General features: G+C 59.5%; 1 protein-coding gene across 8 annotated transcripts; it reads left to right on the top strand.

Annotated features, from left to right (window-relative positions):
* The first annotated feature begins 1962 nt into the window (after positions 1–1962).
* RPH3AL (rabphilin 3A like (without C2 domains)) lies at positions 1963–25757 on the top strand. 8 transcript variants are annotated; one of them, XM_062592206.1, is made up of 9 exons: positions 1963–2125; positions 3754–3930; positions 6523–6658; positions 7235–7442; positions 8010–8153; positions 10129–10258; positions 14264–14350; positions 21596–21770; positions 23878–25757. In XM_062592206.1, the coding sequence occupies exons 4-9, from the start codon at positions 7366–7368 to the stop codon at positions 24117–24119; spliced, it is 855 nt and encodes a 284-aa protein (XP_062448190.1). In that variant the 5' UTR covers positions 1963–2125; positions 3754–3930; positions 6523–6658; positions 7235–7365; the 3' UTR covers positions 24120–25757. The 8 variants fall into 8 exon arrangements, with proteins under 8 accessions (XP_062448190.1, XP_062448195.1, XP_062448189.1 ...); XM_062592211.1 differs by lacking the exon at positions 1963–2125 and adding an exon at positions 2641–2658; XM_062592205.1 differs by lacking the exon at positions 1963–2125 and adding an exon at positions 2652–2705.
* Positions 25758–27005: the final 1248 nt, after the last annotated feature.

Here is a 27005-nt window from a genome sequence, read left to right as displayed (position 1 = left end):
AGTCTCTGCTGTGGACTTCAGCACATCCTGCAGCTGAAGCAGTTGTCCTTTTTAAATATAACAAGTATTTAACCAGACAATAATTTCTTTTTAATTTTGGATAAAAATGTAGATGTTCAAATGCTACATCAGTCTGGCTTTTATGCTATATTTACTCGATTGTGTTACGTGTGAAACTTTATATGAGCGAGGTAGGTGGTCACAAACTATCATTTTGGGAGAAATGCTGTGTTGTTTTTCTAGACAGTTAATGTGGTGTTAAACCCTTCTGGATTTGCAGGCGTGCTGATTTTGTTCGTACCTCCAGCAGAGCAGAAATGGATACAATAGAACATCAGTTAATTAATTCATAATAGGATTTTTCATTTACTTTTTATTGTTCATTTGGTTATCTGTTTGCAAACGCTCCAGATTTACATGCAATGACATTGTTGGAATCTAGGGAGCTCTGAAGCTGTTCTGAAGCACGCCCCCGTCGCCACAAAAGTCTGCGCAAGCATCCCAGTATCGTGCAGTGTTTAAAGTACTAAACAGCAGAAAAGCTATATATAAACCTTAATTGCTTTATAAAAGTGCAAACAAAGAGATATTAAGAAAAACTTTTAAATCAGAGCTGTATCTTTTAGGAGGGCGTCAGGAAACTAGAAACCTTTTGCTCCTTTCAGATGTGCCATCTAACTTCGAAATACTTCCTTCTGCGTGCCCTTGGCTTTTTCTGCTTGTTTTTAATTTCAACACTGTAGCAGGACACAGCGTGATAGATGTTGCTCTTCTGCTGAAGCAGGTGGGTGCAGGGCAGCCCGCTCACTGACGTGTTTCTAAAATCATATTGCAATACAGGCTTCTAGTTAGTAGATACCACGGGGTAAGCCCATACTATGGATAAGCCCATTTTTCACTGTATATGCTCTGCATCTCAAAAATGTCAGCTCTGGGGGACCTATACAATGCATGTTTTTGTAACAAAATAAAACACTGTGCTTGGCAATTAGATCACCGGCCAGGAGACCAGAGGGCTGGATTCCAGTCCCAACCGTGTAGCTGGCTCTGTTTGAAATGCTCGGTAAGTATGTATGCCTGTAAGTCGTTTTAGCCTTCAAATATCACATCACAGACGTCGTTTCCCCAACAGCCACAAGGGCTTTCCCTGTTAGTTTTACAACATACATGAATCATTAAATGCTCAGGGATAATGCAATGCATATTATTGAGGAATAAACTAATAGCAATGATTAGCGGTACTTTAGGACGAATGGGCAGTACGGACAGGAGGACTCTAAATACATTGTTGAAATAGCTGAATTTTAAGTAAAGGTTCTGTCTGGTTTGTTTGCTGCTTTTTAAACGCTGGTGTCCCGTTCTCTGCGCAGCCGTAAAGCGGCGGAGTGAGCAGCACTGAGCTACGCAGCTTGTTAGGAGCTTTTCCGCGACGCTAACAGCTCGGTGCTGCGTTAGCTCGCCCAGGCCGCGGGCCGGTGCTAAAACCTCGCGCGTTTCCGCGTGCCCCCGAGCTCCCCCGGCAGTGCCCGGAGCAGAGGGGCCGCGCCGAGGCCTGCCCTGCCTTGCGCTCGCCCCAAAATGAGAAGCCCAAGCTGTAACGATCTAAAATCTTGTTTTTTAAGTGGGAAGCGTACGTTTATCTGACTGCCTAACGTAACCCCGGCTCCCGTGCTCCCCGGGCCCCGTTCCTGGCCGCTGGGTTTATATTTTTAAGCTGCGATCCGTTGACGCAGAGAGCGAGGTGATTTTCGCAGTAAGGTTTCTAGAAACTTTCAGATAACGTGGGAAAACGCGGGACTCGCCCCCGTCGGGCGGCCGCGCCAGCGCCGCCCGGTGCCGTCGGCGGGGGGAGCAGCCGGCTCGGCCCGGGGAGCGGGGCCTGGCACGGGCCCCCTCCCACCCCACCGCCCCCCGGGCCTTCCCCCCCGCCGCGGTGCCTCCCCCCACCGCGGCTCTCGGGGCCGCGTCTGCGGAGGCAGCTCGGGGCCGGCCCCGCGGGCGCTGCAGCCGGGGCCCCCGGTGCGTTTGCTGCGCGGGGGGGACATGTTTTTGCAGGAGGCGGGCGGTTTCACTCTGCGTGCGTTTCTGCGGATATTTCTACTGGGTTTTTCCTTTTTTTTCTGAGGTGGGTTTTTCTTTTTTTCTTGGGGGGAGAGTGCTTGTGTTCCTTTTTTTGCTGGGGGTGTTCTTCCTTGGAGGTGATTTTTGCAGGCAGTGTTGGCTCTTTTTGCTGGGGTGGAGGCGCAGGTTCTTTTGGCTGGGGGCGGGTATTTGATTTCATTCTTGTTTTTGCTGGGGATGCGGTTTCTGCCCGGAGGCGGTTTCTGCCTGGGGCGTGCGCTCGTTTGCCTGCTCGCGCCGTCGCCGAGGTGTCTCCGTGTGCGCGCGTGTATTTTTGCCGGGTGTCGGGGGGGGAGGTCCCGTTTCACGCCCCATAGCGCGGCCGCGTGCGGCGAGCGGCGCCGGGACGGGAGGTTCCGCTCCGCTCCGCTCCGCTCCGCTCCGCTCCGGGCTTTCGCGGCCGCCGCGCGGGCGCCGCCAGGGGGTGCTCGGCCCGCGGGGGGCGCCGGCTCGGGGTGGGCGGGGCCGCGCGGGGTGGGCGGGGCCGGCGGGGGGCGGGGCCGGCGGGGGGCGGGGCCGCTCGGCGGCGCGGCGCAGGTGCGCGGCGTTTCCGCGATCGCCGGGGCGGGCGCTGCGCGGCGGCGGTGAGCCGGGAAGGGCGGGGGGGAGGCGGCAGCGCCCCGCGGGGGACTTTTCCCCTCGTGCAGTTAACACCAGCGAGAGTTCTGTGTTTTTGTTTTTTTTTTTGTTTTTTTTTTTTGTTTTTTTTTTTTTGGGTGGGGGGGGGGTTGGAAGCAGCGTGTTCAGCCCCAAAACGCCCGGCGCCGCGGGCCTGGACGTGCCGCCGGGCCCACGCGTGTGCCGCTCGCCGCGCCGTCGAGGGGCGCCGAGCCGCCGGCTTTGCTTCCGCGGGGCCCCGCGGCCCCGGCAGCCCGCCCACGGGGCGGCCCCGCACGCTGCCTCCGGCGCTGCCCGCCCGGCGCGTCGGGTTTTTTTTCCCCTCCGACGAGGGATTCGTCTCTGTCCGTCGCTGTTCCGGCCGGTTCTTTCTAAGCTTCTCGGGAGGCGCCGGCTCGGCTGCGCCAACCTCCTGCCACACGTGAGGCCTCCTGGGCTTTTTTAGCATATCAGAATAGCGAAATGAGTCTCTCTAATTGGCCATTTAGATGCTAATTGCCTTCTCCGAAGCCTACGCCAGATCAACCTGCCCCAGAATCCGAGTCTGCTGCAGTCATGAATTATTCACTCCGCCCCGCGCACCTGCCTGGCGAGGGATCAGAGGGAGCCAGGGCCAAGGGCTGATGAATAAGGGTGCACCTCGGCAGCTGGGAGCGGGCTGGCTCTCCTCCCCGGCACTGCCGGGTGCTGGGGAGCCAGAAGACTGCTTTGGTTGGGAAAAATCTAGTTCTTCGTAGCTTACTGTGCATCAAGTAGCTGCACTAATGAGTGCGTCTCACGAGTGCAGGATGGTTGATACCATATGTCAGGTTTTCTGTAGAGCTGATTTTATCTTCCCACTTACAGGCCTGGCAGGGACCTCCAGGGCACTGGGTTTTATAATCTCTTTAACCAGCTCCATCTTAAGAGCAGTAAAGTTTCTTGCCATTTTTGCTAGGGTTGGGAAGCAGCTCGAGCACCCGGGAACCTTCTGTGGCTCCCACCCGAACCTCACCCCGCTTGCTCCTGTTGCAGCTTGTCCTTACGAGACCTCTGCGTGCTGAGGCCGGGCTGAGTTCACCTCGAACGGGGCCGACCAGACCCGAACGCCTGGCTCTGAGCGCGGCCGCTCCGCTGCGTGCCGCGCTGGCGCTCGTCTCCCTGCTGCAGAGCGCCGCAGGGCCGCGGCGGCTGGTGCTCGCGCTGTGATCGGTGAGTACGCTGCAGGGACTGCCCCAGCTCCTTCCCCGTGAGCCCGAGCTGCTGCCGTCGCTACGAGGAGCGCCGGTCCTGCGGGCTTTTCCATATGGAGTCGGAGGGGGCCGCGGCCAAGCTGCGCAGCGGGTGTTCGCGCGTGGGAGAGCGGAGCTAACGCTGCTGGTAGCGGGAGGGGAGAGTTTGCAGGAGCTTGAGCCTCTGAGTTAACGTGAGCGAACGTTTCAGGTTTGTGGTGCCGCTCAGGCCAAGCCTTCGCGGTGGGACAGACTCGGAGAAGGTCTCACGGGATCCTTAAAAGCTTGCCCGGGCTTCGTGGTGCTTTTTGGGGCACCGTGTTTTCTCCGTCTGTGCTGGCCCAGGCCATGGAGATGTCAGTCATGTCGGAGCGCGTCCAACCGCTTGTATCGCGTGGCCCTCCAGCTCTTACGGGTCTGCTCCCTTCCCCGCGACGTGGCCTCATCTTGGAAGCAAAGCGCAGGTCTCCTGTCGCGCTCCCGCAGCCTCTGAGGCTTGTTTAGAAACAGTCCTGCGCTTTGAAGCTCGGCTGCAGCCCCAGGATCTGTAAAACCTGAGAGGGAGGCTTGCATCCGCAAGAAATAACCTTCTGCGATCGCTGGCACTCGTCCCCCGCCGCGCGACGAGCGTCGGGTAGGAGCGGGGAGGCAGCGCCTCCGTTAACGTTATCTCTCGCCGCGAGTCATTTATCCTCTGTCATAGCAACAGGAGCAAACATTCACTTAGTTGCCAAGGTTTCCCAGGATAACAGGGTCTGGTGTGCGGAGCAGAGAGCAATTACGCCGTGTCTTTGAGGGAGCAGTGGCTAAGAGGAAAAATGGGCCAGAAAGGTGCCCGACGCGAGCGGGGAGTCCGCTGGGAAGCGGGCGAGTTAATTACACTGGCACCGCTCAGCCTGGGAATCAGGAGCTTGGCTCTGGCCAGCTGTTTAATTTTTACTTTTTAAATGAACTGTTTTTTTTTTTTTTTAAAAAAAAAAGCCTAATTAATTCCCTATAAAAACAAATTTACATAGACGTGAGCTGCTTCGCTGAAATAATCAGGCAAACGATGGCTGAGCAGAGAGCCGCTCCTGGGCCCGTGCGGGGTGTCCGCAGGGCCCCGGGGATTTCACGCTTCGTGGGCACCTGTAATCAGCCCCGCTGCAGGAGGCCTTGCACAGGCTCTGCTTTTGCTGCCGCGAGGACGTGTTTTCTGCAGCAGTGACTATCTCAATGTCAGAGCGTCTGCAGGCAAGACCCTACGCTTTTGACGTAGTCAAGGTAAAAAAATGCGTTTGAAATGGGGCAATACAGAAGGGACTCGGTATATTAAGATGATGCTAAAACCGTATGTGAGCTCAAAAACCAAGTAGATAAGTTTGGGATGGAAAAATGTTAAGGGTGTTAAATACAGAGCTGCAGCCTGGTCCAGGGAGCGCCTGGCCCAGGAGTCACTGGGGGCTGTTCTGGAGAAGCGTTGCTGGATCCTCACTGTGCTCGTTAAGCATCTGCTTTCGGGGCTCATCAGATAGCAGGTCCCGTGCTCGCCTTTGGTTTGGTCCGCTGTGTCCGTTCCGGTATGAGAGGTAAGCTCTGTCCAAGCTGTTGTTCTGGCGAGGAAAACCGAAAAGCCTCGGCGTCTCTGCGCCTCGTGCGGTCGGGTGGGCTCGGACTTCGTGAGGTTGAGTTTCGTGTGACGGCCCTCCTCCATCGTAGCAAAGGGGCAGACGGGTGGAAGGTTTTTAAAGCAAGCTGTAGAGCATCAGTAAGAAAAGAGCTTGCTGATAATTCCTCGCAGTCCTGCAGTCCTGGCAGAGGACGGACGTGCTCCCCAGCAGCCCGAGCAGCTCGCCGCAGAGCAAGCACTGGGAGAGCCCGTTGCCCATCGCGTTCTTTCTCATGTTCTCCAGCCTCCTGTGAGACGCTCGTGTCAAACCACGCTGGGCTTTGCTTTTCTTCAGAGGCAGGGCTGCAAAGCCACCTGCAGTGCCGGATTAATTCAGAGGGAGCAGCAGATGCTCAGCGCTGCTGGAAGAAAACGCTCCCGTAAACGTTCCTGCTGGCGAGCGAGCTGCGCTGCTCTGCCCGGCCCCGGGGCCCTCTCTGCCCGGGGGTTTCTGCTGAGCATCCCGCGGGGCCGGGGCTGGTTGCGCGTGGACGCCGGTCCCGCGGGCTGCGCAGGCGTGCGCGGGGCACGCTGGAGGAGCCGTTCAACGCGTGCGTTCGCGGGGGGGGGGGGTTATGCCTGCCTGTAACCCTGGAGCAGCTCGCCGCAGGCTTGGAAAACCTCTGCAAAATCCCACGTTGGCCGCTCTAGGTGAAGGCGTAGCTTCGCGACCCGCGGGTCGGCGGTGGGTAGCGAGCGGCGCGGGCGCGCCGTAAGGGTGCTGAGGGTTGGGACGAGAACGTGCGTTTCCTTGGGGATTACGGCACGGTTGGCGGGTGATGTAACCCGCTCGGTATTGTATCTGATTTGCGCTTGCCAAACTGCTTCAAACACGTTATCTCTGCCCAGCAGGTGCGGTTTTAGAGCTAGCGAGTGTCCCTTTTGGGAAAGGTAAGCACTAATGCCTGCAAATTTATGCATCAGGGCTCATGAGACGCTTACCCTGCCGGAGAGGGAATCCAGCTGGAGGAAAGCTCGGTACGTCGAGGCCGGTTTTGCCTTCGCTGAAGTCGTTTGGCTGCTTCTGATCCTTGGCGCCTTCCCTTCATCGGAGCTGCTGGTAGGAGCCAGGACTGCCTAGCTGTGGAGGTGCTTCTGGGGATGCCTTTCCTCAAAAAACTGCCCTGCAGTTGGCCCTTGCTGCCTTTGCTGATCTGCTCGTGGCAAAACTGCTGTTGAACGCGGGGACTCGTCGGCGTGGCTCTGCTGCGCACGAGCCACAGCAGCTCTGCTAAAAGAGCTGCTGTCTTAAACATCAGAGACCTCAAACGCTACTCAAAGCGGTACTGTGGGCTGCGGTTATAAATATCGGGCTGTTACGGAGGCAGTTTTAATGACCTGCCACTATTCGTGCCGCCTGTTGTGCGGGTTTCTGTTTGCTGCCCCGTTAAGGGGTGAAAGCCGGCAGCCGTGGCTGCTCCGTGCCCGTCGGAAGGGCTTTCCCTGTCCGGGCTGCCCCGTTAGGGATGGGGCAGGGATTGTTTTCATAAACAACGCTTTTCGCTCACTTGAAATGAAAAATTGCGACAGCGCTGGGGAAGAGTGTGGGTTTTTTCCAGAGTGCCATGAAAATCTGAACTTCCAGACTTGTCTTAATGCAGTGTTTGAAGGCATTTGCTGGCTTATATTTTGCAAGGGTGACGGTTTGTCTCTATTGCTGGGTGCGGAGGAGAGACCTCTGCGGCACGCGACCCCGGGCGACGGGCGCCGTGCCGCCGCGCCGACGCTGCCCGCGCTCCTTCCAGGTGCGAGCTCTGCCCCGGCGCCATGGCCGACACCATCTTCGGCAGCGGCACCGGCCAGTGGGTCTGCCCCAACGACCGGCAGCTGGCCCTGCGCGCCAAGTGAGTTGGAGCAAACCCCTCCGCGGCGCCCCGCGATGCCGTTCCCCAGCTGTCGGCGCCCTTTTGTGGCAGGAACTTGTCATTTTTTTTCCCCCCACCAAAATTAAATTGCTGCCACTCGAAGGTAAAGGGCAGGGGGAGGAGGGTGCAGGTAGCTGCTCGGTTCTGGAGCCTGCTGCTGGCGCTTGCAGCATCTCGCATGGGCGCCCGTCTTTGCAAGGATACCCCCAAGATATCCTCGCCCTAGATGCAACTGTGTATTTTTTTTTCTCTTACTCACGTGCTCCCACCGATCCCTCCCCTCTGCAGGGCAGAGTCAAACAAGAGCGAGGGTACGGGGCGGTAAAACACAAATGGGACCAGAAAGGCAAATCAAATGGCAGGGAGAGAGTCGCCAGCGCTCGGCGCCGCTGGGAGAGTGCGAGGAGACTCCTGCTCTGGGCCCCGGCCGGGCAGCAGGCTCCTCTGGAGGCGGGCTGGCGCGTGCGGAGCGGCCCGCGCGCGCGGCCGGGGGTCCTGCGCTCTCCTCTCGCAGCTGGACTCCTCCGTCCATCGCGATCCCTGCAGGCTCCAGACCGGCTGGTCGGTGCACACGTTCCAGACCGAGAAGCAGAGGAAGATGCAGGCTCTGAGCCCGCAGGAACTTGAGGTCATTCTGGAAGTCATCCGCAAGGCGGAGAAATTGGACATCATCGAGCAGCAGCGCATCGGGTACGGTCACGTTCGCTTGTCCCCTTCCCCCAGAAGGAAAGGTCAGTGCAGGCGGAGGCCAGCTCTCCGGGCTGCCTGAGCTCGGGCGCCATCAGCCAGGGCTTCCCTTAGGTCACGTCTTTTACCCCTCCTGTGCTGCTCGTTTGGAGGTGATGAGAGCTGGGAAGGACGGGGTTTCTCTTTCTCCCCATGGCTCAAGCCTTTGCCACATCTTCTTCGAGCCTTGGGGCTCGCTGGAGTTACGGCCACCAGCCCAGTGCCTGGAAAACGCAGCCTGTGCTAAGGCAGCTGCCCCAGCAGCTCTGGAAGAGCCTCGGGAAGGCGCCGAGCTGTGCAGCTGCACCGGCTGCTCGTTGGAGGGCACGGCTCGGAGCCCGCTCCCGGCAGCGCGGCCAGCTTTTTCCCTTGTCCGCAGCAGCCCCCTGGGATTTTGCCTGGAGTAGTGAATGAGTTCGTGTTCTAGTTGGCTGACTTCTCTGGAAGGGGCTTGTTAGCTTGGATTATTGAATTTATGGGCATCTTCCTCCTCCTTTTTGCTGGTTTTCGTTTGCTTTCAGCCCTGCTGGAGCGCTGGGCTCAGCTGCGGCAGTGGCAGTCCAGTGCCGCCGGCCTTCAAAGCCGGGCGGCTGGGCGGTCCTGCCCCGTTTTCCAGCCGCGCTTCGGGTCTGCCGAGCAGGAAGCCCCGGTGGCTCCCGGCCCGGGCTCGGCAGACCCGGCTTGCTTCTCCTGTGCTGACCTCCGTCGCTGCGCGGTGCCGGCCGGCGGGAGCTGGCGGGAGCGCTCGCGTGGTCCGCGGGAGGATCCGGCCCCCGGGAGCGGCCGGTGACCCCGAGGGGCTGATCGCTCCTGCGCGGTTGTTGATGCAGCTGCGGAGAGCTGCCGCCTTGCGCTTGAGCCCTCTCTGAAACGCTGCTGTGAGCTTCTGCGTGCTCTCGCGCGCTCAAGTCAAGGATCGTGAACGCAGCAACGCCTGGCTGCGCTGCCTGACCTCGCCACCGCGGGCGGTCCCTCTTTCAGACGGACCTGGCCTCCCTCTCCGTGCGGGGCTTGGTTGATGGAGCGTTAGCGCTAACGAGAACCGAGGATGGGGCCGCGTGGACGGCGGGGCCGCGTGGACGGCGGCTGGTGCCTGCCGTTGATAAACGGCCTGGCCGTTACCCTCCCGTCTGAGACTCGCCAGGCAGTGAGCTCGTGGCAGCAGCCTCGCTCTGCGTGCTCTCCGCATCCTGCATCCTAATTGCTCCTCTTTCCTTCTTTCCCTTCCGTAGTCCTGCTGCCGCGGGCGTTGTGCACACATATGTGCCGCTTGTTTTCCAAGCAGGCTGCTGAGCGAAGCGGAGAGCAGTTACTGGTGTTCCTGGGATGTGCCGGGCTCGTTTGGGTCTGGCGGCTTCACTCTGGCCCTCCTGCTTCTACCGAGATGTTGGCGAGTCGTGTTCCTGCAGGGCTGTGTTCAGGGGAAGGGTGTGAACAGAGCTGGGCGTCGTGGCGCTGACGGCTCTGCTCTTTCCTGCTGCTGTCTCGCTTTCCCTGGCCTGAGCCCTGGATGCTTCTGTGGTTCCGTGGCCAGGAAATCACGGCGCTGAGGCTGTGCAGCCCAGGTGACGCTGAGCTCCCGAAGGGTGCTGGGACCAAGCCCTTCTTGCAAACTGTCTGCCCTGCGCCCACTAGCTGAGCCAGGTCTGTCGGGTTCCTGAGCTGGTGGTTCCAGGCTTGGTGAGCATCTGTAGATGGGCTGGGGTCCCCTGAAGGCCAACAGCCGGCTGATAGAAGACACTGGGTGTAGAGGCTGAAGTGGAAGTAGCTATGGTCCTAGCAAGGTGCCCAAACCTGCGCAGAAGCAGCAATGATAGGCTGAGTCTGGAGCCCGGATCGTGGCGTGCCTCTTCCCAGAGCAGTGCGGTTGCCACAATATCGTGCGCTTCAATTTCCGAGGTGACTGCTGTGATCTGAGCTCTGCCCCGTCGCCTTGCAGGCGCCTGGTGGAGCGGCTGGAGAACATGAGAAAGAACGCGATGGGCAACGGGCTCTCCCAGTGCTTGCTCTGCGGCGAGCTGCTCGGGCTGCTGGGGAGCACGTCCGTCTTCTGCCAGGACTGCAGAAAGGTAGGTTTGCCGGTTCCTGCCCGTTCCTGATAGCAGGTCTGTCTAGGGAAGGCCACCAGGGCTCTCAGATGGCTCTGTAGTCTTGGCTTACCGTAGCTCCGCGTGCCCGGGGTTGTGCTACCATACTCTCAAGTTCTCTCTCGCAGCCCGGGTACCCCATTCCCCAGGACTAAGGAGTTTATTCCCGAGCCTGAACTGCAGTTAGAGGGGGTGAAAGATCCTGGTGCTGACTGACCACCCTGGGCTTGGGGATGGGGGACGGGGCAGAACGGTATGGTCATCAGAGGCAGCTCAGCAAAGGAGCTGTGCTCTGTGCTGCTACTGCACGGTCTGTCCTTAGATCTTTCAACAGCATGGGTCTTTGGAGGAAAAAAGGCTCGAGCCCATCTTCAAGCCCCAAACCAGTGTAAGGTTTCCAACCCTGATACCTAAATTAGCCTGTGCTTTGGTGCCTCTCTCCGAGTCTGTCGCTGGCAGGACTGCGTGCCGCTGTCGGAGTTGGAGCAGCGGTTTGCAGGGAGGTGGTTGTGCTACCTGCGTTCGGTGGACTCGGGCAGGCAAGCGTTAACCCGTATTGCTGTGGAGATGATGATCTCCAAGGCAACCACCTTACCCTCCTTCTGCCGGGAGGCTGTTTTCCCCACACTTGAAGCCTGTCCTCGTTCCCTGGGGAGATGTGTCTGTTTGTAAGCGGCTTTGCCTCGGCGTGGTGCCTGGGGAGAGGCCGGGGGGCCTGGTGGGTGCCCGGAGCGTTTCTGCCTGGTGCTCGGGTGGAAGGGAGCAGCCTGTGCTGACTCTGGCCCTGGTGGGGACCAGAGCCAAAGAGACGCTGGCCCGTGCCACCCGCCCCATCACTAGGGAGATGAGCCCCCAGGACAGCACTGACCCCCCAGCTGGTGCCCTCGGGGGGGGGGGGGACTGGTGTGAGCTGGGGCCCCTGCAGCTGTGCTGGTCCCCGTGGAGGTCATGGTGGAGGGCGTTTTGCGCTGGCACTGACCGTTGGCAGAGCCTGTGATCTGCTGCTCCCAGCAGGAGCTGGGGAGGTAAATGCAAACTTCTGAGCACCAGGGTCCTCGGCCGGCGCTCCGAGGAAGGGGTAGCGAAGGAGGCGGCAGTAAGGTACTGGGAAGTAAGTCTGGTTTAAATGGGAGCTGCGGCACGGCTCCCTCGGACGCGCGGGCTCCGGGCGCAGGCACCTGGGGGGAGTAAGGGGCTGGCTGCCGACAGGAGCCCGCTGGCCGCTTCCTGCGTTCCAAGCACGCGGAATAACAGGATGTGCTGCGTTCCTGCCCTCTTCCCCTGGTGTTTCTGCTCTCACCTCGCCCAAAGCCAGCTAGTGCAGAGGGTCACGTTGCTGCAGCACTTTCCAACCTCCGCCTTACGAGCCCTGGGCGCTAATGAGGAGGCAGAAGCCGGAGCAGAGCTTCCCCCGCTCCGGCTCCTCGCGGCGGCAGGCAGGAGCCCCCTTAGCGAGCGAGGCTGCGCGAGCCCAGCGCTCCTGGGGGGCTGCGGTCAGCAAACCGCCGAGGAAAAGGGGGGGGGGTTGTGGTTATTCCCTTTTTGCCTGGAGTCCGTGGGGCAGTTCAGGAAGATACAAACGCAAGTTGATTTAAGGTGAGGTCCTGCTTTCCAGTGTGCCTTTTGCAGCTGCTCTCAGCCTGGCTGCACTTTTCCGCTCCGTGCAAGCTCCGGGCAAGGCTGGCTGGGCGCCCCGGGCTTGTCCCGCAGGACTTTTCCGTGTTACAGCGTGAGCTGAGGGAACAGTGAGCCCGCAGCAGGGCGCACGTGGAGGGGGCTGTTACTTCAAGCTCGTTCCCTCTCCTCCCGGGGTATTCATCACTCGTGCAGTATTGTGTGCAGTAAGCAATGACTTGCAGGGAATTATGGATTTTTAAAGCTCATATTTTTCTTCCTAGCATTGCTATATTACTGTCTGATTGGAAAGTCGTTGTAGCCCATTTAGGTCAGTAACAAGAATTGTTGTAATGATGCATCTGAAATGTAGCTGTGAACTTACCTTCAGTAAGTTTTTTCTGTAGAATAGAGGTTCTATAGCTCTTGTAGTCAGATGGATTTTCTAAGTGCCACTTTCTGTTTTAGCATTTATAAATCAAAATGAAGAATATTTTTAATATTAGTTTTATTATCTTAGAAATAAATGCATTATGGAAGACAGATGTATGAAAATACAGATCAGTTAACAGTAGCAGCAGTTAGACAAAGCATAATGTGCAATTTATCATGCAGAGGGTATCAGCATTGCGTATGAAAGGTGAAATATAAGTAGGAGAGGAAAATGCTTTTTCTTGTATTTAATGAGGAACAGCATTGCATTTAGTGTCCTTAATTTTTATGTCGTCTTCTGAGAGGTTGTGGGGGATGCTCATTTTTCCAGCTAATCTGCAGAGAAGAGGAGGAAGAAAGCCCTGTGTTATATACTGAGCTTTCAAAATTTATGGCTAGGAATAAAATCTCTTGGAAACTTCCACTAGAGGGAGCGTTGGAATGTGCTATGCCCACGTGGGGATGGAAATCTTTGAGGGTTCGTATGGCGGAGTCGGCAGCCTGCCCCTGAGAATTTGGGGTAGGTGGGAGGGGAGGAGACATCCGCCTTTGGCACCTGCGGTTCCTGTTGGCTTGGGCAGCGCCGCGTTGGGTACTGGTGTGCCAAACCGAATAGGTCGCTCCTTGTTTCTCTGGGAGAGAAACAGCGAGGATGGGAACAGAGATGGAGGAAAGTCCCGACCTCGCTGCCGGTGCTGCCTCCGAGGAGGGACTGGAGGGGCGTCCTGAAGCCTGGCTGATGACTTTGGCAGCGATGCCGCCGTGCGGCGGCTGGTGAGCTGGGAGGGGACGGTGTGGCCGTGCTGTCTACCCTTCGTAAAAAAGCTGCGGGCATCCCAGCCCGAGCTGAAACACTGTTAAACAGCCCCCTGGGCACGGACGCTGAGCTGAGCCTTGGCAAAAGCTGCGTGTTGAGCTGGCGGCTGAGCCGAGAGTCCTGCCTCTGGGTCGCACCGAGCAAAATAGTTGGACGTGTTAAGTTTGCTCGCACGCCGAGGGCAAAGCTTCGGGCACCGTCGTTCTGCCGCTCGCCTCCTCCGGGGGCTGAGTGCCCCACGGAGACGTTCGTCCCTGCGGACAGGCCGCCTGGCTTGGCGGAGGAGCGGCCGAGCAGGGCGCGTGGGAAGCCTTAGCTGGGGAGATTAAATTCGCTCGTCTCGCCGAGCAAGGTTTTGCTCTCCAGGGCCCTCTTGTGAGCGGCTTTTGCTCTGTGAGGATCAAAGAATTCATCCAATTTCTCATTTGAGCTGTAAGCCAAGCCTGATACACGTCAGCTTCGTTATTGAGCGATTTGGGTTGTAAATGGCTCGTAATGCCAGCGGAGGAAGGACGGTGCCCTTGTGCGGCGAGAGGTGCCCCGCGGCGCCGTGCTGAGGAGCTGCGCAAGCAGGCATGGCCGAGCAGCCACGAATCAATAGCTGCCAAGTGCTTGCTGAAATTAAGGCGAAGCCATGGGATCTAAGACTATGTACGTGAAGAAAGAGAAGGGAGGGTTTCCAGTCTTGCACAAACATGGAGTAATTAAAAACCCACTAATACAGTTTTTGATGTTTGCTTCAGTTTGGGTTTTGAGCTATAACAAACCAGTGTTCGTTTTACACTTGGCTGAGCGTGGGAAATAATAAAAATGCTCTGGAACTGTTCCTGTTGGTTTAGTGGTTTGATTTGCCCTGTCTGGCTCTCGTCTCAGCCTGGAGTCAGGGACTCCGCGGTAGGTTTGCATTTGTCTTGCATCTCTGTAGACCAGAAGCAGCTTCTTGGGATTAGCAGTTCTCCAGGGTAAATAAGAGAACTGTGCCCTGTTTAGGCTTTTAAGGAAAGCGAGACAAAGCTGTTGGGTCAGGTGCTTGTCAGCCCCCTCTCTGCCAAGGGCTGTACGGCTGTGAGGAATATAGGTGCTAACACCCCCCCCCCTTCTTTTTTCCTCTCTCCTTGTTTCAGAAAGTTTGCACCAAATGTGGAATAGAAACTGTTGGAAGCCAGAAACGTCCGCTTTGGTTGTGCAAGATCTGCAGCGAGCAGAGAGAGGTAAAGCGCGCCTGCGGGGAGACGAGGCCCGGCGGGCACGCCGACCTGCCGGGAGGCGGTGCCGGGTGCGGGCGGGCTCGTCCCGGTGCCCGGGCAGCGGGCTGGAGCTCCGGACGGGGCTTGGGAGGCTCGGCCCGAGGCCAGGCAGCCTCCGGGAATGCACGTAGTGGCAACGGCTTCGGTTTGCGGTGGGGGAAGAAACCCACCGGGCTGCAGCCCGCGCTGCTTTCTGTGCCGTGGGGCTTCTCCGGCTGCGGCCGTGAAGAGGCTATTACGGTTTGCCGCTGCGCCGTCCCGGCTCCGGGGCAAACGCGCTCGGCTGCCGCGTGTGCCTTAATGCAGCTGGGGGAAGCTGTAGCATAGCTGCAGTATTTGTCCCTCTAAAAATAACTAGCACTGCAGCTTTTAAGTCTGCCTCGTCCCCCTCAAATCCTGTAACGGTGCGTGAGGCTTCCAGCACAAGTCTCTGAATTTTTATATCCTTCATCCTTGACTTTACATCGCAAAAAAGTCATAGCCTGCCCCAATTCTCGTCTGCCAGCCAGCATCCACCAACTTCAGGGCTCGCCGCTGTGCAGTGAAGTCAGTGCAGCTGCTCAGTGATTACAGGGAGATTTGCACTTGTTCCATCAACTTCTGTTGGACTTTTGCTTGGGGGTCCCTAAGCATCATTCCAGCGCAGCAGCTATTTCTGACCACTGCAGCCAGCCCTGGAACCTGGTGCTCTGCTAGATCCATTCAAGTGTGTTTTTAACCGTAGCCAGAGCATTTCTGCAGGTGTTTGAGATGGTAAGATTTTTATAGTAGTTGTGGAAATTTAGCATTGCTCAGGTTTTAAATAAGAGGGGATTGTCTGTGTGCAGGTACTTGGAAAGTTCATGTCCAAGGTAAGATGAGGAATCCATGGATGCTGCGCGTCTCTGCTTTTAATTTCTGAGCAGCAGCGTCGCTAGGGCAGCAGGAGTACCCCAGCACCCTGGGTATTGCTGATAGTTCACTGTGCTGAGTCATCCAGATGTTTTGAATTCCAAATGGAGGTCCCAGAATAGAGAGTGAGGCAGGTCAAGATATTCTCTGGGTTGTGCAGAGCAATGGGGGTGGAATTAAATTGACTTCATCTGTTTTTTCTGTTCTTTGTGTTTTTTTCTCTTTGCTGCAGTATTTGCTTTGTAATTGCCTTTTTTTTTTCCTCCAATTTCTTATAAAAATAATGAGGAGCCGTGGTCACTAGACAGAGAAGAACATTAACCTGTCCAGTAAGTGTTATGTGTGGCCAGCGTACGAGGGTGCAGTAACCTTCAGAGCTCTCTCCCTCTGTGAAACCTGAAATCTGGCCAAAATGCTTCTCTGATGAAAATGGATAGAAGCTTCCTTCTTAGACTAACTGAAAAATAGCCTCATCTTCTCTCCCGGTCCTAAACTTCAGGTCAAATGCCTGGAAAGTGAGTCCTTGCTTTTGGCTTTGATCAGATCTGCCATTAGACTCTGTGTAAGAAAGAAACGGGACTTCTGGGCCCCAGGCCAACGGCTGGTACTAGTGCAGCCCCCAAAGCTGGTTCAGGTGTCGTCATGTTTACAGAGCTTGCGCAAAATAGCTCAGTTTCTTTGCAGGGCTTGCGTTCACGACCAGTTCCGCGTTGCCGTCTGTTTCTGTGGTCTGGATCTGTCTTGTGCTGCCATCTGCTCTGGAGCAAACCCATTTGGCCACGCTCTTTGCTGGAGGGGATATCTGCCTTCAGCAAGTGCAGATGGATGTCTGCTCGATGGGATCAGATACTCTTTCTTCTGTTGATGACCCTCAAAACCCCTGCCCGGAGAGTGGGTATTGGCCCCATCTCATCTGCTGGGGTCCGGGACAGGGAGCTTCAGCATCCCACGTGGGCACCGTGGGTCGTGGGATGCAGTAACGAGCCAGTTCGGCCCTTCCTCCTGCCCGTTCCCGCTGCGCGGCGTGGCGGGACGCGGCCTCTGCTAGCACGTGCCGGCCAAGCATGTGCTTCAAGTTGGCTCGTGCCAGGCCACAGAGCTCTGGCCAAGCCCCCGGCTCGCGGGGCTGCGGCCCTGGGACTCGGCCCGCTCTAGCGAGCGGGCGTTTGGCGGAGGCGGGCGGTAATTAGCGCGGTGTAATTAGCGCGGCCTTGCCTGGCGCGACGAGACGGGACGCGGCGGGAGGAGCGGTGCGAGCGGACGTTGCCGGGCTGGGTGATCCCGTCCGCGGGAGCGCTTTGACGCCAGTCTGCGGATTTCTGAGCCCTCGTTGGGCGTGATGTTCCCGTGAGCCCCGTCAACGCGAGACCGGCAGGCGCTGGAGCGGGAAGGGCAGGTCGCGCGGGAGCCTGCACCCACTGACTGCTGTTGGCTGGGGCGGACGAGCGTCGCCTGGCCGGGACGGGAGCCCGGGACTGGTTGTCCCCGTCAGCCTCTGCCGTGCACCGCGTGGCCCGCCAGGTGCTAAAGCCAGGACGGTGGGGCTGGGCTAGCGGCCGGCTAGCAGCCAGAGCCGGCGGCGGAGCTCGTACGGGCTGGAGCTTTCAGCTCGGCGTCTCCCTTGCTGCTGTTCCTACCTGCAGGCTCGGTTTAAGCTAGCGAAAGTTCAGCGGCGCGTTGCAGTCATCTTCCCCCTTCTACTGCGTAGGCAGAACCTGCGCTGGCACCAGCTATCGTTAAGTCGTGAGTATCCCTAGGTTAAAGCGAAGGCCGAGGTGACGAGCTGCTGTTTACATCGATTTTTCAGTGGGAGTCGAATACCTGCTTCCTACAGATCCCTCTGGAAATTCCAGTCTCAGCCACTCAGAAGTGCTCTTTGCTTTCTGTTTCCTTGAAAACCTCCGCCGGGAAGGCTGCGCTGCATAGCAATGAGGAACAAGTTGCTCTGACAGCGTCTTATTTCTGGAGAGCGGAGGTGATTAATGGATTCTGCCCGCCGCTTGCGTCCCGGGCGAGGGGCCCCGAGCTGCCCGAGGGGCCCGGGCAGGGACGTGCTGTGCGGCCGGGGGCACGGCAGCCCCCTGGCAATGTTCCCCGGGGCTGCCCGATGCCCCTGCACCGTAAGTGCGTCTCTCCTGCCCGGACTGAAGCAGAGCTGACCTGCGTTAGGCCAGCGCTGGCCTGACTGCAGATACCGCTTGTCCTGGCTGTTTACAGAAGCATCTCTGGAAGAAAAAGAAGAAATAACCTTTTATTCTTCCAGGATTTTGTGCACATTTTACTTTGCAGCATCTTCTCAGGCTGGTGGAGTTAATGCAAGTACAGACCATGTTTTACTGTCCAGGCAAGCCAGGGTAGGGGCAAATTCAGTCAAGTCACGTTTGCTTTGGGGGGCAAGAAGCTCCCTTTCTTCTTCCCTCACTCCCCACGTGCTGTATTTCCTTCTCTGGCTTCGTTTCTTGCTTTCTCTCTTCCTTGCCCTTCTGGAGTCCGACCGTGGAGGGTGGGTGGGCTCATCCTGCCTAGGGCAGGCCTCTCCGTGCACGTGTGCGGGGTCCCCCGGCACGACCGGGGAGGCCGGTGCCTGACTGCAGCACCCGCTGGCCCGGGGTCTGCGGTGAGCCGGGCCGCTCGCTCGGCAGCCCGCGGCGGCGCGGGGCGGAAAGCGAGCGAGCCCCCCGGCCAAGCGGGGCACGGGCGGGCTCGCTGCAGCGAGGTCGGAGGAGCGGAGCTGCCGGCAGAGCGCGTGGTGCCCGCCGTGAGCGAATTGCCTGTGGCTGAAAACTGCCCATCACCTCCTGCGCCGAGCTGCTGCGTTTTGTCAAATCCCTGCGCGGCCGTTTAACTCTGCACGGGCTTGTTTTGACTGATACCGGCAGGTTTTGCAAAGCACCTTCCTGAATTACCACTTTATATATGTATTTTTTATATCCATAATTAGCGATGCTATCATCGTAATTAAAATCCTCTTGGAAGCGTTCATGCACATTTACATTTGAATTGACACATCCAAAACTGTAGCGATAATGAAAACAGTTTAAGCAGGTTGGGGGGAGATAGCTTTTTATAAACCCTGTGAAATACCAAAGAGAGTGTTAGCTATCAGGGACCTGCTGAAGTTTTTATTTGCCTCCTCTGCTCCATTTTCCCTTTAATTTCTTCTCTTCCGCTAAACAGCGTTTTCATGGCCAGCTGCATTTCTTGGTTTATCACAATAAACCATGCAAGGGAAGATGATTGCTGCTCTGGAAAAATCACTTTGTCTCCTCCCCCTGTGCCTGCAGGGCTTCCCTTTTCACGTATGTGCTCGCACCGTGTCGAACGCTGCAAACCAGCGCGGCCCAGGGTTGCTCCCGCCTGGCGCGATGGTTTCCTGGCAAAGCACCGTGCGGATGGAGGGGGGCGTTTATTTTGGGTGACTCTGGATTGAGCTGAAGTGATGTGCACCTGTTTGCAATTCAAAGCGCTCATCAATAGCCTACCATATGATTTTTGGAGGGGGATAGCAAGTGGTTAGACTCAAAATAGTGTCCTCTAGAATAGAGCCACGGGAAAAAAAGAGGCCTGATTAAGAGGGGAATGGTAAATCGCTGCAGGCTGGCAGCCACTGCAGCTTGAGAGGCGCTGGGGTCAGAGGTGCAATGGATTTTGCTATTCCGGAAACAAAGCTCTGAACAGCAATTTCGCTGCCTTTTAATTTTCTTCATCCTCAAGTGCTGAATGTGGGAGCTGACAACAGATTGCTGTAAATAATGTGATTGGAAATCTCTGTGTTATGGAAAAGGCGGATGAATGCAAAGAGCGAAGCGGAAGGGCGCTCGCCCCTCCTGCCTGGCGGCGGGGGTCTGCGGCGGGGGTCCGCGGCGGCCCCTTCCCCTCCGCTGGGAGCCGGGGCCCGACCCGCGGCGGGGCGGCTGCACCGAGAAGAGCCCCCCCGAGCGTCGTCCTCCGGGGGTCCCGGCTGGCCGGGGGCAGCTCCTGCGGGCGCTGCCGGGGCTCCCGTCCCTGCGCCGCGAGCCCTCGCGTTTGCGCTCTTCAGGAGCTCGTTTCAGCATCTGCGTGCTCGGAAAAGGGGGCAGAGAGGGGGGAGAGGTTTGAGCAGCAGCTCCTTCCTCAGCAGGGCCGTTCGGTCCCGCTCGCAGGCTGCACCCGAGCGCGCTGGATAACAGGACACATCTGCTTCTGGCCGTCTGCATACGGTCTCATCCTGCGGTTATAATGATGGCTTGATGCAGCTTTAATGGGAATATTATCGGGCTTGTGAAATTGCATTGAGCTCTCTGGACTTGCCGTGGCTGTGGCCGTTCAGCCGGTCTGGAGCGATAACCGGAGGAGTCTGTTGCTAAAGCCGCTCTTCTCCCCGGCGTCCTGCCCCACGGGGCTGCTGGGGCGGGCAGAAGGGCCGGGAGCGAGCTGATGCCCCGCGGGCGTTCTCGTATCTGGCTTTGGGCGAAGGCACACGCGCGCGTTTGCTCCCCTCTCTCAGGAGGATGAATGTTATTTAGAAGCGGGTTGTCGCGGGTGCCTGGAAGCGGCTTGCTGTCCCTCGCGCCGGTCCGCTCCGCGCGGGCGGCTGGCGGGGCAGGATTTCACCCTGGTCTGGTGGGAGCAAAGCTCCCGCTGATAAACCGGAGCTCTAATTTCCAAGCATTGCTTTGGGTTTCTTTCGTTAATTTAAAATCTGGTAAGAACTTTGCTGCTGGGCCGCCCCTGCGATCAGCGAAGCTGGCCTCAGCAGCATCGATCCGCCTTGCCGCGCGGACGCTAAACCCAACCCGCGCGCTCGCGTGCAGAGCGCAGCGAGGACCGCGGGTCGTTCCAGATGCCGCACGCTGCTGGCCCGGCGGGGAGCAGATGCACTGAGCTGTTATACGCGAGAGCACCTTGCTGCAGCTATTGCAGAGCTGATCTCGAAACAAATTTCAGTACTGCTGTAATTAGACCAAACTCTATTAGAAGCACCAGTTTAAAGAGAATATGTATGCACAGAATCAATTTTATACCAGTATTACTGCATCATTTAACTCTTTCCATAGCTGAGCTCGCTTTGTGGTAGCGGCAGAAACCTGAGGGCGACCAGCCTTTCCTTGCAGCCCTCCTTGCTGTGTCTGATTGGTTTTATGGTGTGCCTGAATTGGAGCGCGCCTGAAGATAATAGGTCTCTTCAGTGCTTCAAATTAAATTACAGATGCTGCAAGGTCTGTTCGGAGAGCGGTGGCTGTAACGAGAGCTCGCCGCGACCCCAGTGGTTCTGGCGGGGAAGCCGGCCTGCCGCGGCGCGGGGACGGCGCCGCGAGCCCCGCGGTGCCGGAGGCCCTTCCGCCGGCCGCGTCTGTGCCGGGCGCTGCGCCGTGCTCGCCTGCGAGCCGGCGGGACGGAGGGAGCCGCGTCGGCTCGTGCCTCGACCGAGCTGGGCGGCTGCTCGGCCGCTCGCCTGCGCGCCGGAGGAGCCGGGAGCGCGCCGTGCTTTTGCCCAGCTGCGTATGCTGGTGGCTCTGGACGATGAACCGGGCGACGGGCTGAGCGATGTAGCAGTGAGATGGAGACGGGGGCGATCCTCTTCCTCCCTTGTGCCTCTCTAAGAGCAGCTCTGGGCTGGTGCCAGGGGTTGTCACTGCCCCCTGATTAAGCCCTGTAGCTAAAACCCAGGTTGCAAAATTCTTACTGTGATTGGGGATATCTGCACTTGCGCCCGTCGCATCCTGGCGACGCTACAGCTAAAACGTGGCTATAGCTTGGAATAGAAGTACTTGGAATAGAAACACGTATGAGCTCCTTCACTCTGAGCAGAAGTGCAACATTTCTACTACTCCATTGTATTTTTACTATATTAACTTATTTTTGCCCTGGCTGTCTCATTAACTCCTTGTTACGCTCCTGGAAGGCACAAAGAAATTGTGTTTTCAGAGAATATTTCTCTTTGTCTGAGCTGCCATCCTCTCCCCTTCCTCCGGCTCACGGCAGGCTCCGTATTAAATATACTTAACAGCGCTCCTTCATCACAAGCTGCGTTAAAGCTGAGCTGGCGAGCAGAGGTGTCCTCCCAGGAGATGTTCCAGCGCAGAGCGCTCGGTTCGTTTGGTGCTGCGGCTTTGGGTCATTGGAGTGGGGTTCTCCTTGCTCGGGGGTTTTCAAGCGCGCTCGCGCCATCGCCCTCTCCCCCTCCTTCCAGCTGTGCCTGCCGCTCGCTGCGGGCGGCGGGGGGACGGCGGAGCGGGGGAGGCGGCCCGGCTCGACGCCCCGTAGACCTGTGCCGGCCGCGGGAGGAGCCCCGACCTGAGGTGGTGGTGGTGGTGGTGGTGTCCTTGTCTCCAACAGGTTTGGAAGAGGTCTGGCGCCTGGTTCTACAAAGCGCTGCCCAAGTACATCGCGCCGCCGAAGAGCGCCAGCAAACCCAGCGAGCGGCACTCGCAGCCTTGGCAAAGCGAGGCCGCCGCGCCGGCGGCGGACGGCGTTGGGAGCAGCCGTTCCTTCACCTGGGCCCGGCGCCAAGGTTGGTTGTCTGCTCCTCGCCCGGGGAGCCGGCGGGCCGGCGGCGGGATGGAGGGGGCCTCTGCCGTGGCTCGCGGGGACGCGCGCTCTTGGAGGCGTGCTGACCGGGCGCGGGGTCTCCGCGTGGACGGTGCGTCTTCCGCGTGCCGCCCCGGCTTGAGCGTGCGTTGGTGGAGCCTGGGCTAGCCCTGGTCCTGCAGGGCTCTGTCCTTCAGTGTGTCCGTCCCGTCCCGTCCCGTCCCCCCCCGGCCGCCTTCTGCTCCCTGCGGGCCCCGCCGTTCTGCTGGGACTGCGGAGGGAGCTGGCGTGGGTGGGACGAGGAGGGCGAGCTCGCTCCTGGGGCCCGGAGCTGGGCTGAGCTCCGCGGCGCGGAGGGCGCGGGGCCGCGCTGGCCTTCAGGCGCGTCTCGGAGAAGCAGCTGGGGATCGACTGGGCCCCGCGCGGGGCTGAGGCCGGAGCCGGGGGAGGCCGGAAGGCTGAGGAGCTCCAGCGCTCGCGCCGCCGCTCTTCGAGGTAGAGACCTTGAGTGAAGCAGGCCGTGGGATCGCGCGTGGCGCCCGGGATCGCTGCCGCCGCGGGTCGGCGGGACTCCCCGCGCTCCCTGCCCGGCGCCGCGGCGGGAAGCGGCCTTTCGGCGAGGAGGGGGCTCGGGGCCGCGGCCGCGCTCCCGCCCCGCCGTGACTTGTGCGGCTCGAGGCCGACCGGATCGACGGCGGGCGACCGAGCCTCCCTCCGAGGAGCGCGCCGCGGGGACGCGGCCCGGGCAGGCGAACGGGTCGGCCGGGCGCCCCGCGCTCGCGGGCGAAGGGCGCCCCGCCGCCGGCCGCTCGTGCGGGTGGGGTTCGCCGCCGCCTGCGGTTTTCCTCCTCATGTTTTTTTTTTTTTTTTTTTTTTTTTTCCTGAGCCGTTGCCATGGGAACGTTCCCGGCGGCACCGTGGCGGGGTCCCCGGTGGCTTCTCCGGAGGTTTTGGGCAGCGCCGAAGCCGTCCTCGCGTGGGGCCTCGGTGCCCTCACCCAGCCCCGTAGGAGTTTTGCTTTTCCTGCAAATTCGAGCTCAGCGAATTCCTTTTTACGAGCTTTTTCAGTCAGCTGGAGCTGGAGAGGGATGAATCTGTTACGTCCGCTGAAAGTACAGCTGTCCAGCCGCTCTTACTGATACAGCAGCCGCTGCTGGAACACCGGATTTATGACTTCTGGGCTCTGGAAGGTGCCAGCAGAAGGTCTGGGAGTCTGGGGAGAAAAATTACCTTAAAGGGAAGTGTTGGTGCATTGGGTAAAACGCGCTTTTACTGGCAGCAGAGGGAAGGCGAGCCGGCAGGGCTGTTCCTGCGGCGCGAGTGCCCGCGTGTCGTTAACATCCTTCTCCTCCCGTGCTGGACCCCTTCGCGCTGCTGAGCGGCAGAAGGGGAGGCGGGTGGGAGTCACCTCTGCTGATTCACGGGGGCCTTCTCCAAATAAACGCTCACTTCCAGCGTTTTTAAAGGATTCACGGAGGAAGGAGCTGTTCTAAAGCGATGCGTTTTACAAATCCGTGAGGCCAAAGAAAGGATGAGCGGGTCTCGCGGCCGGCGCCGCGGCAGCCCCGGGAGGCCGGGCGGTGCCGGAGCCCCGCGCTCGGGCCCTCGCCGCGCCGCCGGGAAGCGCCTCCCTGCAGGGGCCGGGATTCGGGAAGAAAGAGGCCTCGAGGCGGGGCAGCAGGCCCCTGGACGTCACGTCCGTGCCCCCCGAGACCTGGGCTGCGATCTGGGATCCCCGGCACGTCCGGCGGGGCAGCGCTGGTGGTTCGCCCGTCTGCTTCGGGCGCTGGCACCGCTGGAGCCTGCGCGGCTGAGCTGCAAATTGTCTCTCTCTATATATATTATATATAAAAAAAAAAAAGTAAAAGCACATGGTGTTTGAGAGGAAGTGCGAACAGCTGTGGAGGAACTGCAGGTAGGGCGCCTTTTGGAGAGGGAGAGCGTGATCGTCGAGTCAGCGTTTGCTCGTGTTTTATTTGGCTCCATCTGGCACCCTGTTTGGTAAGTGTTATGAACATTGTGAATAACTGTCTCTCTCCTCTCCCTCGTCCCCCCCCACCACCACCACCCGCCCGATGTATTTTTCGCAGTGGTTTCTAGCGACAGCGAGAGCGATTCGGAGCTCAGTTCCTCCAGCCTGGACGACAGGCCCCTGGACGGGAGGTCCCAAGCCTCGCAGGACGCAGACCAGCAGGCAGACGCGGGTGAGGAATCGCCGTTCCTCGCGGGGCGTGAAGCGCTCCCACCTTTGGCTCTCGGCGCGGTGGGTTTTGGCCAAGCCCTTGGCTGCCCTGGACGGGCGCAGCCCGCTGGCGGCGGTCGCGCTGGGTGAGGGTCTCGGTCACCTTCGGCACCGAGACGGCGGTGGTGGGGCCAGGCCCCCGCCGAGGCCCGGAGCTCGCGCCTGCCCTGGGCAGGCAGCGGCGCCCGCGGCAGCTTCTGCTGAAGCGGAGCAGACCAGCTGCTTTGTAAGAGAATAAATTTTTCCCTAGCACTAGGCGCCTCTTAGAGCCAGGCACGGCTCTTCCCAGAGCTCTGCAGTGCAAAAAATAAAAATAAAAAAGAAAAGAAAAGAAGAGTGCAAAAAAAAAGAAAAAGAAAATAAGGAAAAAAAAATAAGAAAAAAGACACCGGCGGCGCCGGGGAGGTGAAGGCGGCTCCGTGGCCGCGCTGCGCCCCGCTCCGCTCCCCGACGCGCCCGTCTGTGTTTTGCAGGCCCGCGGCGCGCCCGCTCCGGTCCCCGCTGCTGACGGAGGCCGAGACGGCGCCCGGCCGCCCCGCGGCCCTGCTCCCCCCGCGCTCCCCCCAAACGGGGGGGCCGGGAGACGCCAGGGCTCGGGAAGAGGCGCCCGGAGAAGCCGGCAGCACCAGTGAGGAGGGGGGCGGCTGGGGCGCCCACCGCCCCGGCGTGCTGGCAGCCGCTAAAAGCTTTTAAATGACTCTGTCTCGTCAAGCTCGGCAGCTCCTCCTGCCGCCCGTGTGCACCTTGTCTCCCGTGGGAGCGAGGGCTCGTGGTTCAGCTGCGCGCAGCGAGCCTGGCTGCCTGCCGCGGTGCGCCCGCGGGTTGGCCGTGCACCCAGCACTTGATGGTGCACCCGCGGGTTGGCCGTGCACCCAGCACTTGATGGTGCACCCGCGGGTTGGCCGTGCACCCAGCCGCTTCGCTGCTGCGATGCACAACTTCCCTCCGAGGCCTGATGAGAAAAAAGAAATCAAATTACTTGACATCTCTGGAGCACCTAAGTCTTTGAAGGCCTGAACAAAAACTCGCACTAGGCAAGTAGGAGTTTGCAGGGTTTTGGCGAAGCGCTTCGGGCCTGATCCGCGTTCTGCTGAAGGAGTGAAGGATTCCCCAAAGTTCTGCCTGCAGCCGTGGCTTTTAAGGCGATCCGCGCCCGTTGGCGCCAGCCTTCCTCCCCGGGCGTCTCCCTTGGGTGCCGCTTCCCGGCCAGCGCGCTCTGGCAGGGTGCTGGGCAGTCCCTGCAGCTCTGCGGGTCGTTTGCACCCTTTCGAGGACGGGATCGAGCCCGTCGGGTGGCGCTTGGGAAGGAGCCGCCGAGCGCGCGGAGCCCGTTCGCCCCGGGGTCCCGGCGCGGGGCTGGGCGCTGCTTTTTAAACCCGTCAGCCCCGTCTCTGAACGGGCCAACACCGGGGTGGTGGTGGGGGGGGTCGTTATTTTGGTTTGCATACGCTCTGTTTTGGCCCCGTGGAGTTACCCCAGCCGGGCTGCGCTGTCGGCAGGCGGCTGCGGGGGGCCGCGGCGGGAGCCCTGGTTAAAATGCCACCGCGAGCCTGGCCCGGGTGACTGCCTTCCGCGCTGGGTCAGGGTGGGCAGGAGGAGCACGGACAGCGCAAAGTCGCCCCCGATGGCTTGCGCTGCTTTCGTGGTTGTTTTTGTTGTTCTCTTCTCCACCCTCACAACTTTTATGCGGTGTTTAGTACTGGATCCAATAAAGCTTTGGCTCTGTAACTGCTGCTCGCCCTTCTCAACGCCATGAAAAGGGGAGGGGGTGGGTTTTTTCTCCCCGTTTCCAGGTTGCGGATGTTCTCCGAAGCCTCGGGCTGGCTCCGGCGAGGCAGGAGGATGAGACCACGTTTTGCTGAGGCACCGTCGCCGGTGGGGCGCAGAGCGGCAGCTACAGCTCCCGGGTGCAACGAGATCAGCGCGGATAGTTTGTGTGTTCCTACGACACGTCATTTTTTTTTTCCCCGGCCGCCGGGTCGCGGGAACGTGCGGCTCAGGCGCAGGTGGCGGCTCGTGCCCGAATTAAACAAACGTCCTAATCGGATAATGCCGGCGCTGGGCGCGGGATCCGGGGCCTGGGAGTTGCCCGCGGGCTCGGCGTCCCACCACGGGCGCTGCGGCCACCCCCGGAGCCGCCACGCAATGGGATGAGCAGGACTAGCAGGGCCACGAAATTGCCGCAGGCGAAACTTGGCTGGGCTGCAGCGCCCGTTAACTCTGGAGTCTAGTGGTGGCTCCTCGCGGCTCCCGCCCACGGGTGAGCAGATCTTCCCCATTTCCAGTGGCAACTCCCAGCCTGAGCTCTCAGCACCGATTTCGGGAGCAAGGCCAGGTTGGGCTGGTGCGAAGGGCTGCGGCGGCGGGAGGAAAGCGGGGCCGTGCCGCTGTGGCCAGCCGCAGCCCTGAGGACGCCGGCTATGGCTCAGAGAGGCCCCGAGAGCAGATAAAATTAGCGTAATCGGAGCTGATGCTGCCCAGACCTCGCTGCGGCGGGGGGGAGGAGGGTGCCGGGCTCCGCGCTGCCGCTCCGGCCCCCTCTGCCCCGGGCGACGCTAAGCTGCTTAGGATTATTTAGCCAGGTTTCCTCGTTACCACCCCCCCACCCCGGTATTAGGCAGCCGGCGGGAATTAAAAGCTTTACCTGGAAAGGGGCTTTGTGCCGCCAAGCCCGGGCCCCGGCCCCGGTGCTGCCCCGCCGGTTTCGTGCCTCTCGCCCACCGCTGGGCGCCCAGCCGGAGCGGGGACCCCCGAGATGTCGCTGCCCCGCGCTGTCCCGGGAGGAACCGCGGGAAGGAACCAGGTTCCGGACGGGCTTGGCGATCCTGGACTTTCGTGTCAGCATTAGTTTAATTTACTTATTTATTTGTCCTTTCTCAGAGGGAAGCGCCGCGATTTTTCTGGGGGCCGGGCCCCGTTCCCGCAGCGCTCTGCCCGGGCCCCATGCAGCCCCTGCCCCAGGGACCCCACACTGCA

The sequence above is a fragment of the Rhea pennata genome, chromosome 20, assembly GCF_028389875.1.
Source record: "Rhea pennata isolate bPtePen1 chromosome 20, bPtePen1.pri, whole genome shotgun sequence".
Taxonomy (NCBI): domain Eukaryota; kingdom Metazoa; phylum Chordata; class Aves; order Rheiformes; family Rheidae; genus Rhea; species Rhea pennata.
Note: the sequence above shows the minus strand (reverse complement) of the source record. Positions and strands in the feature narration are given on the sequence as shown.

Coding starts and splice junctions, on each gene's coding strand:
- RPH3AL (XM_062592206.1), top strand. CDS start 7,366: ATGGCCGACACCATCTTCGGCAGCGGCACCGGCCAGTGGGTCTGCCCC. Junction 14,351..21,595: donor TCTGCAGCGAGCAGAGAGAG/GTAAAGCGCGCC, acceptor TGTCTCCAACAG/GTTTGGAAGAGGTCTGGCGC. Junction 21,771..23,877: donor CACCTGGGCCCGGCGCCAAG/GTTGGTTGTCTG, acceptor TATTTTTCGCAG/TGGTTTCTAGCGACAGCGAG.